The 17,643-nt window shown below is 31.0% G+C and overlaps 1 protein-coding gene across 1 annotated transcript; it reads right to left on the bottom strand.

Annotated features, from left to right (window-relative positions):
* Positions 1-359: 359 nt before the first annotated feature.
* Positions 360-16,464, bottom strand: LOC127733407 (ankyrin repeat and LEM domain-containing protein 1-like). The gene is made up of 10 exons (XM_052242772.1): positions 16,382-16,464; positions 9,574-9,717; positions 7,207-7,312; positions 6,778-6,913; positions 6,095-6,280; positions 4,598-5,341; positions 3,767-3,961; positions 2,772-2,893; positions 1,894-2,023; positions 360-617 (listed from the first exon to the last, which is right to left on the bottom strand). The coding sequence occupies exons 1-10, from the start codon at positions 16,462-16,464 to the stop codon at positions 445-447; spliced, it is 2,019 nt and encodes a 672-aa protein (XP_052098732.1). The 3' UTR covers positions 360-444.
* Positions 16,465-17,643: the final 1,179 nt, after the last annotated feature.

The raw sequence follows: 17,643 nt of genomic DNA, 5'->3' as shown, positions 1-17,643 counted from the left end.
TTTTGTAAAAGTTAATGAAGGATGGATGTCTGCAAGGGATGCCAAGTAATGAGAAAAGCTTACTTGGGCCTTTGGCAAGATGTACTTAAAAGGGAGTATTCTTAGGTCAGGAAGTGGGACACTTAAGGACGAGAAAATTCTGACAATAAAGCATGGGATTCTAAAGAAAGGTTGCTAAATGATATTACAAAATATTTTATGAATTTGGTTTCCAGAAACACAAGAGACATCAATTTCAGGGGAGATAACTTATGCATTGTTGCTGCAAATTATTTTCATTTTATAATAAAAATTCTTAAAAGACATACAGATCTAACAAAACAACTATTTTACCATCATGTGTTAATCAACTTATCACTTCAAAGCTGCATGATTAACTGAGTGTAGTTTTGTTCTATGTAAACGGATTCATGTCTGATAAATAACACTTAGTTACAAATAATTCTACTGGCCAACTTTTATGTCCATAGGGAGGATTTGTCTCTCTCCTTCCCCTTGAAATATCTGTAAAGCTTTCTTTAGGAAGAACACACCCATTCTTCTTTTCTCTTTCATAGACCATGTACTGCTAATTCCATAGTAGTCTCCCCTTTTTTTATTAGTTAACCTGGACAATGCTGAAAATAGAAATATGAGATATATCATTACAAAAGCTAAACAGATTTTGGCAGTTGTGAAGTAACAGGTGAATTATATTTGGAAATTGATGCCTTTAGTTAAAACTTTGGAGACAGATTAAAATAAGCAATGTTGTTTGATTCTGAATCCAATTAATTCTAATGTATCATCTTATATATATTATCATGATTTGAATTATGAATAAATATTGTTTAAACCAAAGTTTTGTTAAGTAAAAATTAAGTAACAAGTGATAACATGTTGAAATGTCTTGCCTGCTTAAGTAATAATAACTGTGTTATATGTATCAAATAATGTATAGTTATAAGTATGTAAGAAACTGACTTAAAATGAAAATACACTTTATGAAATCGGTGCTTCCAAAGTGCTTTGCTGGATTTACCTTCATCAGAAACCCTCAAACCCAACATTGAAAGCCAAGGATGTATAAATACTTTACATTTTAGGACCTTTTTAGGACCAAATAGCCAAATCCACCTTTGATGATCATTTGCATTTTTTTCCTAAAAATTTCTTAGTTCATCAAAGGAACATTGAGAAAGTCATGTTATAGATCATGTCAGTTTCAAGCACTGACTAATGAGGTGATTATGCATGAAAACACAAATTTATTTGTTAGGAGTCAGTCAGTAAACCATTCTGCCTAGAACAGAAACTTCAGATCATAAGCATTCAACACAGATGATTTTTCTCATCCGAAAATAAAATTAGAAAAGGATGTATTTAAAGCCAAAAATTATGTATTATAAAAATGTGTAAATGACAATTCCTTATTACCAATACATGTAGCAGAAATCTGCTTTAAGCAGAATAGCATTATCTCTGCATTTACATAAAAAAAAAGATTGTCTAGGGCTTTAACTTTCAGAAATGTAAAGCGTCATCGTATTTAGTAAACAATATACCAGTCCCTAAGTCTTGCTTTTTGACTCAGTCAAGGTGATACAATATAACTAACATGTCTAAAGGTCTGTTGCATTTTCTAATCCAACTATAACTAATATGCTTCTAGAAGCATTGTGACACAAGTCATGTCAAATATAAAACTTTCAAATCAAACTGTTTTAAGTATTTATTGCATTATCCAGGAATTATTAAAACTTAGATAATCATTCATAATGATTATGTTGTTTAGGGTATGTAAGATTGTGTGTGATACATTGTTAGTGGAGTGTGAGGTCCTCTAGAGAGTACAGTGATAGTACTAATTGAGCTTACCCTTTTGTAATAAAGATTATTATTTTAATTACTTACAAACAGAATCCACCATGCATGCCTCTCTGGTATAGGCCTCTACAGGTATCACATTTTGAAAGCAATGCAATGAAACAACACCTAAGTTATCATTCCATATTTCAAGGATATGCTTCACTTTATCACACACCTAAAACCAAGCAATTATTTATCATTTTTTTAGGAAATATATGCTTCACTGTATCACACCTGAAAAATGCAGTACTATATCAAATAAATTCTTTAACTCTATTCAGTTTATATTTTGTTATATTTCTAATAGTTTAAACTAATAGTTCACTGTGGCAATGACTGAAGAACTATCTAGCAAATATTTATGCAAGATTAATCAAAATGAGTTTTACTTTAACTCAGTGTCAGTTTTTTTATGAGAGAAAAAACATAAGATATCTTCATCTAGTGCTATTATGAAAATGAAGCTGAAAGTTTCTATACATATTGTTATTGTAAAGATTGATTCAAAAAGGTGAGAGGTAGTAATTTTTGAATTGCTAAATAACAATTGGGTTTTCTGTTGTACTCCATGGTCCAGTATGAAAGGTTGATTACACAAAAGAATTAAAGATAAATTCGTCAGATCGATATAATTGGATGAATCTCCAACATGTCTATACACCCTTCTTACATAACAAATATACATTTGAATCTTAATTGTACAAGTAAGGGTGAATCTACCTTAATGGACTAAAAATCTTATCTTCACAACTCTGATGTTTGATTATTTCTTTCATCCGTTAATACTGGTCATTTTTGTTAATCAAGGTAAATGAAGACTTAAAGGTAAAAAAAAAAAACCCAACCAACATTTTATGTCTAGCCATAACCACTTATAAATATTCCTTATAATTCACAGACAACTGAAATGTTAAACACTATACCTGTGGCTTTGGTTTCTCCATGTGTCTAATGGCCTCATATAGATGACAATAAGGTCTGGATCTTTTACCCTTTCCAATATAAAAAATAGAGGCAGCAAAAATCTTGAATGACTCTTTTTCACCTAAAAAAAAGAAATGTAGACAAAGATGAAAACAAGATAGTTAGTCTGTAATATAAAGATCACAGAAACAATTCATTACTTTTAAAAAGAATTTTTTTTAAATAAAATTTAGAATTTATTACATCATTCAAGCAGATGAAATCAGTTTTCTAAATTGGTGGCATTGCTCATAGTGAAGTACTAGAACTGTGAGTTAACTCACAAAAGAATAGCCTCTGCCACGTAAAGCTAGTGATATATTGAAGAAGGTAAATTTGATTGCCTCAACTTTAACATGCTGTCCCTAATGCACATCCTCAGGTAGTGTTCTTCAACTGTGTAAAGTTTTATCAATATCTGTCTAACTACTTAGGAAGAGTAGCACTTAAAAATTATTACCACATATTGAAATAGTGAAGTAATTAATTTCATTTATCTCCCCTTTAACCTTATAAATCAAAATGTAATTGGATATATCTTTTATGTATTTGTAATTGATCACTGTATCCTCTTAAAGATTCAGGCCAGTATTTCATATTACCCAGTATAACCCAGTTAATTGGTTGAAGTCATTTGTTGTTGAACATCTAGCCTTAAAATTAGATTGAATATCTTGAAATTGATGCTAAATCTAATTTGTCATATTGACTCAAATGCTGCTGAACAGTATAGGAATGAATTGTTATGATATAAACCCAGTATGGGAATGAAATGCTATAAAATAAACCAAAACACAAAACTTACACAGATTGGTCATTTAATTTTTATGGATAGATGTATTAGAAATCACGCCACATCTCCTTATTTTTATATACAAGCAGACCCATTTGTGGAAGAGAATAAAAATACTGCAAGTATATCATTACTTTGTTTATATATATATTTTATACTTGCCTAATGCATGCATCCTGTTGGGTAAATTCTTGGTTACTCTTGGGTCAAGAAGTAAATAATTGAAAGAGGACTTTAAAGTTCCTTCTCGCCAACAGCGGTCCGTATTGCAAAAAGAAGAAATCAGTTTTTCTTCTAATGCATTCAGTCCTGTTGGATCCCAATCAATGAAAGCTTGGCATAATTCTGGTGAATAACCTGGAAGGAAAATCTTTATATGATAATGTAATCACATGCAACTTGTTGGCTTTCTTTTATCTGATTCATGTATTGTTTACTGAATTTAAGATTTTTTTCATCCCGTTTTGAAAATACTTTAAACAGTATGCATTTCCTCCAAAGCATTTAAATACATGATAAACTCAGTGTTTTCAATGTAGTGGAGTTTATGATGGATAATTTTGTATTTTTAGTAATCATGTCAGGCCAACTATAGTTTGCTTTGTGTATGGGTTTTGCTCATTGTTGAAGGCCATACAGTGACCCATTGTTGCTAAAATCTACATCATCTGGTTTCTGATAGATAGTTTTCTCATTTAAAATCATACCACATTTTCCTATTTTAATATGATGTTTTTCAGTTGAATAAATTATAGAGTGAGCCATAAACTGAACTAAATCACAATCTTGTATCTAAATAATATAAAATACTCCAGAAATGTTTGCACATCATTCTCAAAAGGAGCAGAAACAATTTTTTGTCATATGTCATGTGAAATTCAAGGAATGCAATTTTTGCTCCTTTTTTTCTTACCAATATCATAAAGTACAATTTAAAGTCAATCTAATCCTATAAATCTGTAAATTCTACATATGATATCCTCAAATACAAACCTGGCTGTTTTGCACACAGCTTCAAATATCCGGGGTCTTCATTCATTTTGCTTAATCTAACAAGATAAAGTTGTCGTGTGTTGTCTGTAATTGGTCCTGGTTTATCTCCTTTTTCGATAAGCTGTTCTCTTATTTGTTGGTTACTTAATTTCGTAACCAGCATAGGCACTTGTGATGATTTAGGATCCTCAGAACATGTAGATGTATCAGAAAAGGCTTTCCAATCATATAAAATTGTCTGTTGTGAATCTACGGTGTTCAAACTACCAAAACTACACACACTGTCCAAGGACTGTCTACCACTACTTCCCTGTAGACTTGGTAGGTGGCGTTCAATAAATTGTATACCCTTCTCTTTGTCGGTATAAATATAATCAATTGTAGAAGCATCACTTATCATACTTGATGTACTATCTAAAGAATTTCGCTGCATACAAAAGCTATTATTGAGTACATCATTATCCCCCGTTGATACTGATGACATCTTAGAGCTTATTGAGGATAATGACTCTTTCAGCCTACACATTAAAAAAGCTTTATCAACTTCTTGGTTGACAACAAAAGTTTTATCATTTTGACATGGTGTGGCTATTTTCTCTGCAAAACTGACCCGTTTCTTTTTACCCACGCTATTTTCTGTAAGTATTGAGTCAAATTCGGCAAAGTCATAATTTACAAACACATCGCTGTTATTATTATCTTCTTTCGTGTTAGTACATTTGTGTCTCTCTATAAAACTGGCATCTGATGACAGAAGAGAATCATTAATTGACAGATGTGATGGCTCCCAAGTCTTTTTTGTCTGTCTAGCAAATCTTTTGTCTAATTCACTACCTTGCCTACTAGTTCTGACCTTTCGTGTACAATGGTTGTTGTTGTTGCCAAGAAAATTCGAATTTTGATAGTTTGATGTTCTGTTTTCTGCTACAGTATTGTTGTATACTGTTGATATAGATTCTTTTGTATCCTTACTGTTAGTTTGTTCAAATATACTAGAGGTGAAGAATTTGTGAGGTTGATTTTGTTCATCACCAGAACAAGTAATAAATGTATCAGATAGAGATGAATTACTTTCAGACAGAGGTATATATGGTAATGTCTGTGTTAGTTTGTCTGCCCATACAACATGTCGTGAAGGCTCCTCTGGACTGGTACATGAAGAAGATTTACAATTAATGATTGGATGATCTGAAAAATAAAAATAACATGTTATTTTGTTATTCCTCTATCATGTAACATGTGTAAATAGACCTATAAAATTTTATTTTAAGCTGACAATTCCATGATATTATTGAATTATGAGTGTTTCACTTGCAAAGATTTCTGGATATGACACTAAGATGACACTCAGATTAGGTTCTGATCTGTACATTCAAAAGAAAGCCGGTTAAAAATGATTTAAAAACAGTTTAGAACAAGAGATTTAAGAGAATTCATGATTCAATCGATCAAGCAAGTCTTAGCAGAAAATTTGACTTCAATGTAGAATTTATATACCTGGAGATGTGACATTTAAACAAACATTACTCCCAACACTATCCTGATGTTTCACTTTGTCTAAATGCTTTTGAAATTCATGCTGGAAGAAGTTCTCCTTTAAAGTAGATTTGTTAAAATCCTGCAGAAACAAGTCCGTTTGATCTAAGTCATATAGCTGTTTTCTATTGTTATTGATGTTACCTTCTGGAAAAGAGCAATTCAAATATCTTAAATTGTGCACAGTAGCTTGTTATGAAAATATAATCATTAAATCTTAATGTTTTGTTTGTATTCAGCATACCTGTGCTTTAAAAACTATCAACCACTTAAAACTGACAGCATTAATGTTGATGGTTGATTCACATATTGTTTTACCTTTTGTCATTCCTGGGCCCTTTATAGATTACTTTAGGGTATGGGTTTTGCTAAATGTTGAATTATGGTGACCAATAGGCCTTGTCTTTTGGTTCAGTGTATGGTTGTCTTGTTGGTAATTATACAACAGCTCCATTTTCTAAATATGTGAATATTGTTATTCAAAAGAAACGCTTGTATTTTAGAAACACTTGCTTTTGAAAAAATATGTGTTTTGTCACATTTTAATGGTTAGAATAAGCAAAATGGTCACTTATAAATATGCAAGTTGAAAATGCGAGATATTCATTGTGTCCATTATGATTACAAACCTAAGTTAAACTTACTGAATTCATAAGTATATTTTGGCATGTTTGACAGTGTGTCTTCATCTGGATTCAGTAATAAACAATAAACTTCAAGGAGTTTTACACAGTCATCATGTTTATACTTGTGTGCAGTCTCAAAAACACTGATCCCTTCCTGAAATAAAAGAATATTTCAGTAATTCATTATATAAAGCAACAGGTATGATACAAGATCTAGAGCTAGTATTTACATGATATTTCAGCCCTGACATTGCAAGAATAGTAAAATTATTCAGTCCCTTCAAAAAATGCAATTTTTTTGGATAAATGAAATTTTAAGATACACTGAGATCAGTTAAGTAAAATATGTCACTTGTGATGTCTCTTTTATGCCATAAACATGTACAAATTGACATATCTTATCTAAAATTTGAATATAAATTTTGGTAATACTTAGCTCTGTCTTACCCTATCTCTTATGTATGGATTTCCACCATTTTGAAGTAGCAGACGTAGAACATCACGATCTCCCCAGCTAGCTGCTACATGCAGGGGTGTTGTTCCATCTGCAGATCTAAAGAAAATATACGTTATATGCCTATGTTCCAACACTGTCTTCCATAGATATGTGGACAAACCATACAGTTATACATTATGTTTGTACAGATGTATATATTACCTGTTCATGTCTGTATTCAGTATATAGTTTGACCACATAAATTACCAGTATACGTCTGATAAGAGATTCAAAAGTTCTGTGGTAAAATTGGACTTAATGTGAATTCAGAATCAAGGATGTAATACTATTTATATGTATCTTTGACAACACAATAATGTAACATCAATAAATACCATTCTTGTAAAAGTTTATTTCAAATATTAACAATAATCAAAATGCAAGTTTCAACTAGAAAACTGACATGTGATGGGCTACAATTGCACATTTTTGTGTGAGGAACAGAAACAAATAATTGACATCAGGAAATAAATAAGGATATGTTCTTTGTCAGTCAAGGGTGTAACTTGAATAAGTTATTAGAGAAAAATAACATACATGTGTTATTACGAATACTTTCTCTTAATCTGTAGTAACATATGTTTGTTATCAGTTAAATGTACCATAAAAAAAATTATTTTCAGTGGGCACTTGGGAATTCTTGAAACTTGCGCAGTAAATTAATACATAACCTTGAAAACTAATTTTCCAATTCAATTAATACATTTTTGATCAACCATGGTAAATCAATGAGACAAGGCTTTTAAGTGATAACTTAGCTGTAATAACAAGGCTTAGTTATTACAGGCATTTAACTTATTACATGAGACACTTGGGAATGACTAGGAAGCTTGCGCAGAACCTCATTACATGCTCTTATTATTTATTACAATAAATTAAAATACATTGTGATATATGTAGGAGAAAAGGCTTTGAAGAGATGTAGAGAAGCTGTAATAACACCCTTTAGTTATTACAGGCATTTTTTCTGTAATAACATGGGTATGTTATGCATGATTGGCAAACTATGGGCTGTTATATCTTTCTAAAGTTTAATATACATAAAGACAATTATAATATCAATAGAACTAGTACACAATTTAACAAAATAAAGGATGTATAATGCCCCTTTGAAACATGTAACATACATATGTTATCACAGATTTTTGTTTTTTTAGCCCTCAATAACAAATGTATGTTATTTTTCTCTAATAACTTATTTAAGTTAGACCCTTGACTGTTTGTAAAAACAAAATTTTAGTTAAAATGAGGACTATGAATATTTCATGTATTTTCGCAGCCATTTGGAAAATGGTGACCAACAGATAATTTTAGACACAGGGAATCAATTTTGAATAGCATAGTGTATCTAAATATCAAAATATATTTAAGTCCAATTACTCTGAAGAACCAAATGTGAAATCTACTCACATAAAAGATCCTCAGATTATCAGTAATAATTTGATAAAGTTTAAAGTAAATTGTTTAAGGCATACTAGATTTATTGACCAACACAAGTTACCATACTGTTAACCATTGGAACAAAATTGCATGTGTTTTCATGCAAAGCATATATACTCTGACTTATATTTCAAGTATTGGAATGCAGGAGGTAGTTGTCTGACAGTTAAAAAAAAGCATTCTTAGGTTACACAGCACTGTCAAGCTGCTGACCAAATATTAAGTCATTCTGTTCAATAGTTCTTTTTAGAAAATATACCTTTTTCTTCAACATGTTGGAAAATTCAAGGTATTGACAAACAGGAATTCAAGGAGCTATAGGAGCCCTCAGATCCAAAAATGTTCATAACCTTACAATTCCACATGGTTAAGATGGTGACCAAATAAGATGCACTTCTGTTAAGAATTACTAGAGAAATGTGTGACAAATTTTAAAAGTTCATTCAACTAATTGAAATATGTAAAGTATTAGCAAACAGGAAGAAGGTGTTTAACAGATCTTAAAATGTTAAAACTCATCACTGCCAGGCAGATGACAAATATGAAGTCCTTCTGTTTAGTGGTGCCTAAGAAACGAGTAACTAAAATATTTGTTGGACCAACATGCAGACAAGGGGATTGCAATTATAGCCCCCACTTTTAGAGTGAGGGTTTATATACATGTATAACTCTGGTATGTCTGTAATGTTAAATACTTATATAGATTGAGTTATTATCATACATGAATTATATGTGGTGACTGGTATACTTTTGTACATGTAGTCCATTTTTTACAAAAAATAATTTTCAATTAAATATGAGAGTCAGATAAAAATAAACACATTTCTTAAACATGTTTAATAATACTTGACATTTCAAAACAATTTGCATAACAATACCTTAAATTTGGATCCCCACCATAAGCCAACAACAGCTTGACTGCTTCCTCTCCCAGTCCTGCTCCTATATGCATGGGAGCCACCCCCTCTACTGCTAGAACTTCATTAGGGTCTGCACCCCTCCTCAACAGTATATCTGCAAGTCTGTAAAGTAGAAAATAGGAATAAAATGAGTACATTTTTTTTATAATCATTAGTGGATCACTGAACCTTGAAAACATAGACTAATTGGTTGTTTGGGGTTCATCCTTCTGATGATTGATCTGTAACTCTTAGAGTTTTATATACTATGAGAACTAAACTAGAGGCTCTAAAGAGCCTGTGTCACTCACCAGGATCTATGTGCATTTCCAATATTAGACTAGAATAAAATTCATGACTAAATGTCTTTTTGTGGATCTTGCATTTCTGATTATTTTTACTGGTTAGTTTCTCTCTAGCTATCTACTTTTTTGTCCAAAATAAAAGAACAGAGTTCCAATGTCCCCCACGTTGCACATATTTTATATTTCCAAGGGGCATAACTCTTTTTAAAAAAGTCGATAGTCCACCATTATAGAAATTGTCCGAGATATTGCTGATATTAACCTATAGTATAAGTTTTATAAAAATCTGGCAAGAATTGTACCCGTGAGAGCGTTAACGAGGCCATTTTCCATAGATTTAATATTTCCAAGGGGCATAACTCTTTAAAAAAAAGTCCCTGTAAGACAGGACGGACGGCCGAACACACGGAAGCCCGTTATTTCCATGTCCCCCGCAACGCGTTACGCAGGGGACAATAAAAGAAATGGTGAAATTCATTATTCAAGGGTAATAACTTCTATAATAAGCAGACTGACAATTTCAGATTTTTTGTACGAACAATCCTTTTTGTTGCTTTAAGTTTCTCTTAAAGTTTATATAGTTTAAAAGGGGTAAAAATTAAGAAATAATCCATGGGGGCTTGAATTAATTCTGATTTTACCATTGGTTGGCCCTTTATACTAAATATTTTACCACGAGCAATAGCGAGGGGTAAAATATCGGCATAAAGGGCAAACCCGTGGTAAAATCAGTATACATTCAAGCCCACATGAATTATTTCTATTCTAATAGGACAAATACAGCAATTCTTTTGGATCGAAGCGCTCTAGGTGAAGGCAAATATTTGCCGTTCCCGTAAATAAACACACTATTATATTGACGTAAAAGAAGGGAGCAAACTGAACTAGTGACATGCTTAAACTATTTACAATAACGTATTTAGATAGGTTTGGATGAATTAAATGATCATCTTATTTATATGTAAAAAAATGGCTTATAACACATTTTATCATCGTTTGTTTATGTTTCCTTGTTTTGATGACTTTCAGTTTCACAATCGTGCATTTTCCCGTAAAATGCTTATATTCTTACGTCATTGTTCAATGACGTCGGGTAGATCATTCATAAGCATACGAAGTGGGAGTATGATCGGAACAGCCCAAACGATATATTCATATTTAACCACAGGTGTGTACTCAAAGCGTTTGAAGAACGTCATATTAGAATCCTCATTTAACCACAATAACTCCAATAAGGAGTTGACTGACAATTTTGGCTATTTTGACCTATTAGAAGATCTTGTCTTGATGATCATTTTTGCAATTTAAAGTTTCTCTTTATCTTATCATGCTTATAGTTTTCATTAACAAACACTAAAATTGGTAAAAATAGACATTACGGGTCAATATTGATAACTCTATCAACTATATCAGCTATGTTAAATTATTTGTAGATCTTGTCTTGCTTATCCCTTTTTCTATTTAATATTTCTCTCTATTCATTGTATTTTTCAAGATAATATGCAAAAATGATAAAAATTGGTAAAAGTCAAAATTTAAGGGCAACAACTCCTATAAGGAGTCGTCTAACAGTTTTGGTGTTGAAAGACAATAGGCAATCTCAACAATATATACAAATATGCCCATTCAGATTTTATATATCTATTAACATGATTAATAGCAGTTACAGCTATACATTGTAGTTATATTATATAGCCAAAGACAATGAAGGATTCTGCGTGTAGGTAAAACTCATTAAACAACACACTAAAAACAGTTTGTGTCTGAACCAGGTCAGGCTATCTTGACCATGTCTTTTTTCGCAGTTGCTTGTTTTTTTATTTTATTTCAAAGGAGACAGATGTTAGTGTGTTTTGTTGAGCTGTCCATTATTTTTGGTGATTTCTGTTTCCATAATTTTTATGTACAAAATAAACAGGGTCTGTGTATTAGCTCAATCAGGCTATATCAAGTTATTTCCCTTTATATTTTTTGATTGAAATTTCAGATTTACACTTATCATTTGGAGCTTTACAGACATAACAAAAAAGTTCTTTTAACATGTCTTAATACAATTTTGTAACAAAATTTTTACTTTTTTCAAAAAATTCCCTAAAAGATCATCATGAACATGATGAAAGTTAAAAATATTCAGCTCATTTCTTTATTATACATACATGTAAAGTTTTCGACTGCACTTCCAAGTATAATTACTTTAATTGAACTAGATGCTCTCAAGAGCCTGTGTCGCACACATGTATCTACTGTGGTTTTGGAAATCATGTAAAATAAGGTTAAAATCATAATAAATAGAATAAGATACCCCACTAATAATTGAGACCAAGTTTGGTTTAATTTGGCCCAGTAGTTAAATTAAAAGCAGGTCATCCCATTGTAGTCTTACAATAGTTACTGAAGACCCCTTATCGTTATTTAAATTAGTTTTCAAGTTAAGACCATTTGAAATTGTTTCTTTACAATTTTCCCATAGACTTCTATAGTCAACCCCTATGTTCTATTTTTAGCCATGGCAGCAATCTTTGTTGATGGGCGGGGTCATCGGATACATTTTTTAAAACTAGATACCCTAAGGATGATTTAGGCCAAGTTTGGTTTAATTTGGTCCAGTAGTTTCAGAGGAGATTTTTGTAAAAGATTACAAAAATTTACGATAAAATTGTGAAAAATTGACTTTAAAGGGCAATAACTCCTTATGGGGATGTAAACAAATGTTACATTTTTTTCTTTTTTTTACATCAAACCAGGGAAGTAGAAGGATATCATGTTTACTGGATGTGGTGTAGACTAAATGAAGACAGCAAACATAAAGTAGAAAAAGTATTTTTGACTTCAAAGTTTCATCTTGTTCATAGCTTTTTAATCTTTGTGGCACTTTTCCCCCATTAAATCAGTCAAATGACAGCATCACATTGACATACATTATGATAATTACTACAGACCTGATATGTACATTTGTACATCAAATTTCGAAGTAGCATTTTATTTCAAAAAAATTAAAGGTCATATGGAGCAGTCAATTATTGTTCAAAAGACATTATTTATTAGCACAAACACAAATATATATTGTAATAATTTATAAAGGCTGAAACCTGAGTAAGCTCAAACTATAAATATACCAAACCTGATGAAATAAGTTAAAAACTTATACCTGATGAGCTTTCAAAGGTTACAGGTGCATGTTTGTATTTTTTTCATCATACTTTTTCAGTAAATCAGGTAAAACATTTGCTGGAAATCTTCTGCATCATTTAGCATGTTTAGATCTCTAAAGAAAATTCCCAAAAGGAACACAAAATCAGATAAGGTTTTATTGACTGCCATGTTGTTGACTGTCGTAGAACATGCTAGTGGTACAATGTACATGTGACCTAAATTTTGGGATTCTGTGTCCACAACAATTGTCTTATTTGGCATTCTGAGAGTGGCCAAATAAAAAAATACTCTGTACACATGATCCCAAAAGGGATTATATGTGACACAATCTATATAAATATATACATGTAGCTATGCTTTTATACAATTTATGATTCCCATACAGCTAAAGAGGTATACGTAAACTTGCAAGTTTAAAGTTTTAATGAGCTAACCTTGGAGGATCGGGTCGATGTTTTTGGGTTCAAACTATTTATACAGACAGTGGTCAAGTTAACAGTGACGTTGTATAAAATGTGTCAAAAATACCGAATTGGTGTGCAGCATTAGATAATAATCAGTATATAGCTGCGGTTCTAATGGACCTTTCAAAGACTTTTGATAGCCCACCACATGAAATTCTGCTTGTAGATAAGCTTTTCATGTATATTTTTTTAGTTCTAGGGCTAAATGTTTGCATGTGTGCTTTATTTTTTATTTGTACTTTATTTTTAGTAATAGTTGTGCTTTAATTTTAGTTATGCTTCAGTTTTAACATGTTTAGATGTGAAGTTTACATGTAGTAGTGCTTTGCATGTATTTCAATATGCCTGTGTTGTACAGTATCTTTGCATTGTAATATATGCTGCTTATATATCTTATTTGCATGCTCTCTGTTTTAATGTTATGTATATGTTATTTTTATTCGGTAAAAAGCTCTCAGGTTTGTACAAATACAAATACAAATATTTTATTGGCACAAACACAATTACAATAATTGGCAAAGGCCCATATTTCAGTACATTATAACAATGAATACAGCATAATAAAATAATATGTTATAATTAAGAAGCTAAAATCTCATTTCTATATACCAGACATTTATGTATATAAGAACTTGTCACTTTCAAGACTTTTAAAGAGTTGCTATTAATGCAACGTTTCATATTTAGCTGACTCTCACTAGAACTTGTAGGAAGTATATTTAATATAATAGTTTTAAAGTTTATTCTGTATTTAGAAAAATTTTCACAATTCAGCAGAAAGTGATTTTCATCTTCTACCTCACCCGATTTACATACATTACAAACTCGTTCATTGGTGGGTAAACCTAAATGTCGCCCTTTTTCTATAGCAAGATTGTGTGCACTCAATCTTATTTTACACAGAGATGACCTTTCTAATTTATTACTTAGAACATCAACATAAGAACTACGCTGATTTGAATTATGAAATTGTTGATAAAATTTTAGTTTGGATGAATTGTAAATTTTTGATGATTGATCCTGCGTGCACTGATCAATCACTCGTTGTTTAATACTTTGTAGATATTGTTTAATAGAAAAGTTTCCCCCAGCTAGGTTTGAAAATCCTAGATTGTTTAAAATAGAATAAAAGTTTCTTTGTCCAGGGGTTATTTTTTTCAGTTGCCAGAAAAATTTTGGATACAAGTGTGTTTTCAGACCTTAAAATATGTTCAAAAAATTTAATAGAAGAAAATGAGATTTTTGACCACAATGGTAGCCTGCCAAGTTCAGCTCTACAAGCAGCATTAATTGCTTTGCAATGAACACCTAGAATTTCTTTTATGAACTTCATATGGAATTTTTCCAAAATGGAATTGTCTCCCGAATTATCAAAAACACCCCAAACCTCACTACAATACAGCAAGATGGGACTTACTAATGAATCAAAATGTATTGTTATGATGTGAACTGAATCAAAATAAAACTTTCATATTCATATTAGAAATAATTTGTGTAAAATAAAACAAAACAAAACTAAAAAAAAAACAAAAACATCTACATTGTACGTAGTCCAAATTATTATGACGTCTTGAACTGTTGAAAGGCTATTGTAAATTTTTTCTGTGACACCTTTGATAATTATTTGGACTACATCAGTCAGGGGACTTATTGAAATAAGTGATTTGTAAATCACTTATTTAAGTAGCAATTTTGAAGTTTTGTCACAAATTGTGATTTTGTAGTTTTACCAAAATTTTAAACACATAGGTTTAGATATTATCTTTTCATTAGTAAAATTGAAAAAAAATGATTTGTTTGCTTCTTTTAAGCAGCAAGGTTTATGCCTTTGATGCAATCATTTAGCTGCAAATTCTATTTTAGTTGAAAAAATGCTATAAAAATGGCTTTACATAATGAACTGATACTTTCTTAACAGATTTTCCCCAGCAGTGGGAGTATTTTTCCTGTAAAATTCAAGGTTTCATCTTATAGATTATGTAATAAAATTCTACTGTTCGCCATCAAAATTTCACTGTTCGGGGGTGTTGAAATTAGTGGGGGTTATTAAAATAATGATACTTAAAGAAGTGATTTTTTGGAAGGAAATTGAGGTATGATACTTAAACAAGTGATTTTTATGTCATTATTCTAGATTTAGTGCAAGGTCAGCACCTGACATGACCCGGTCATCCTATCAACACAGATGTTGGTTCTGATAATTTTAGCAACATAATTAGTCCCTGGATCATTAGTATTCTATATTTAAAGCTACAATAAAATTAAATCACTTAGTCTAGTGATTAATTTGTACTACTTAAATAGGTGATTATTAAAGAAAGACAACTCTTACTTCCAACCTTTATGGACACAATGTTACTTGAATCAGTGATTTAGAAAATCACTCATTTAAGTAAGTCACCTGACTGTACATTGTACCTTTAACTGTCAATCCTGACAAACACTGAACAGTTCTGATGGGTACAAGAAAAAGAGTATACATATATTTTTGGTTTTATCTTAGAAATTACTCTTTTTCTGGATGGAGAGTTGCATTGTCTCATTGGCACTCATACCACATCTTCTTATATCTATATAAACTGTTACTATCTAGGTCATCTTTATATGAGAACTGTTTCCATAATATCGTCACTTGTGTGCTTTACACTTTACTGTAAACATATATATAGTTTAGATTAGAATAAAACTTATAACCAGTCTTATGTATATATAACATAAGTATGATAGGAAATAATAAAGAAAAATAAATAAAGAAAGGGGGGACTCATTTAACTTCTCACAAAAATAAACTGTGATTATCAAAAAGTATTTAAATGTGTATATATAAAATAAGAAGTATTTTGGCTTGAAAATATATGTGTTTACTCTGTATTGTCGCCATTTAAGGCTTCGAAAAGTGCTTTTCCACTTTCTTGTTGTCTTTTGAAAACAATCAAATTTTCCGCCATTTGTCACATGATTAATTATGGGGTTGCACTAATGACAGGACGATTGCCCGGATAGTGACAGGACGATTGACCGGATGAGATATAAATAGTCATAACTTTTTTGTTTTTCGGTAGATTTTTTTAATATTTGTAGACCTTAGAGATATTAAACTATACTTTAAGAAAATAAAACAAAAAAAATGAAAAAAAATATTTTTGAGCAAATAAAGTTGACCGGACGGATTTCACACTCGCCGATACACGCTATACATATATTCAATTGGTCGAAAACAAGTGTTAATATCTTTTTTGTTTTACAATATTTGTCGATGAAATTAAGGAATCTGTGAGAATAATAAATATATAATACGAAAATATAAACTTTATAGTAAACAAAAATGTGTTTCTGCAAAAAAAGTTGAACTAAGAAATCTACGAGATCAATAAATATATGATATGAAAATATAAACTTTATAGTAAAAAACATTGTTTTTCTTCAAAATAAGTTGACCGGACGGAACTAACATTCGACCGATATTTGCTTTAGATATATTGAACTGATCGACACAAGTGTTAATATCTCTTCTTTTTTTTACAATATTTTTAATAAATATATTATATGAAAATATAAACTTTATAGTAAATAGTTTATATTACTATAGAACAAATGGAATTGTATATTTGTTCAAATGGTAAAAATTGCGGCAACAAATTATTAGCCGACCCCTTCGGTCTGCCAGAATTATTCTGCCCCCTGCTCACCAACGGGGAGGTGGAAGTGGGAATTTCGAGCAGGATATACCTTTTATTTCAAAATTACATCGTTATAAGGGTGGTTCATTCACAAAGTTCATATAGGAAACAAAACTTTTAAATACATTCAGCACTATCACAAATAAAATAGCACAAACAAAACATAAAACTGTTTACATTTGAATTCAATAAAACACTTTTAAACTGTTATACACGATGAGATGAACACTATTAATCCAAACACATATTTAATTCAGTTCAACAAAAACAAATTAGACAGTTGAACGGTGTTCATCACAGAGCCAGTCCCCTAAAACATTTGAACAACTCTGGTGAACCCACTTGCTGCAAGTGACACGGCCTCGTTTGCCTTCACATCCAAACATATTTTCCAATATATCAGGCTTACCACAAACACAGCTACATTCAATCTTTCTAGTGTGCATC

Source organism: Mytilus californianus, unplaced genomic scaffold, assembly GCF_021869535.1.
Source record: "Mytilus californianus isolate M0D057914Y unplaced genomic scaffold, xbMytCali1.0.p SCAF_3, whole genome shotgun sequence".
NCBI classification, from domain to species: Eukaryota; Metazoa; Mollusca; class Bivalvia; order Mytilida; family Mytilidae; genus Mytilus; species Mytilus californianus.
Note: the sequence above shows the minus strand (reverse complement) of the source record. Positions and strands in the feature narration are given on the sequence as shown.

Bases quoted from the DNA above. Each gene is read 5' to 3' on its own strand.
- LOC127733407 (XM_052242772.1), bottom strand. From the start codon at position 16,464: ATGGCGGAAAATTTGATTGTTTTCAAAAGACAACAAGAAAGTGGAAAA. The intron at 6,281-6,777 runs GTAAGTTTAACT...GCTCTTTTCCAG, and splicing joins AAAATATACTTATGAATTCA to AAGGTAACATCAATAACAAT. The intron at 3,962-4,597 runs GTTTGTATTTGA...TTTTCCTTCCAG, and splicing joins GCTGTGTGCAAAACAGCCAG to GTTATTCACCAGAATTATGC.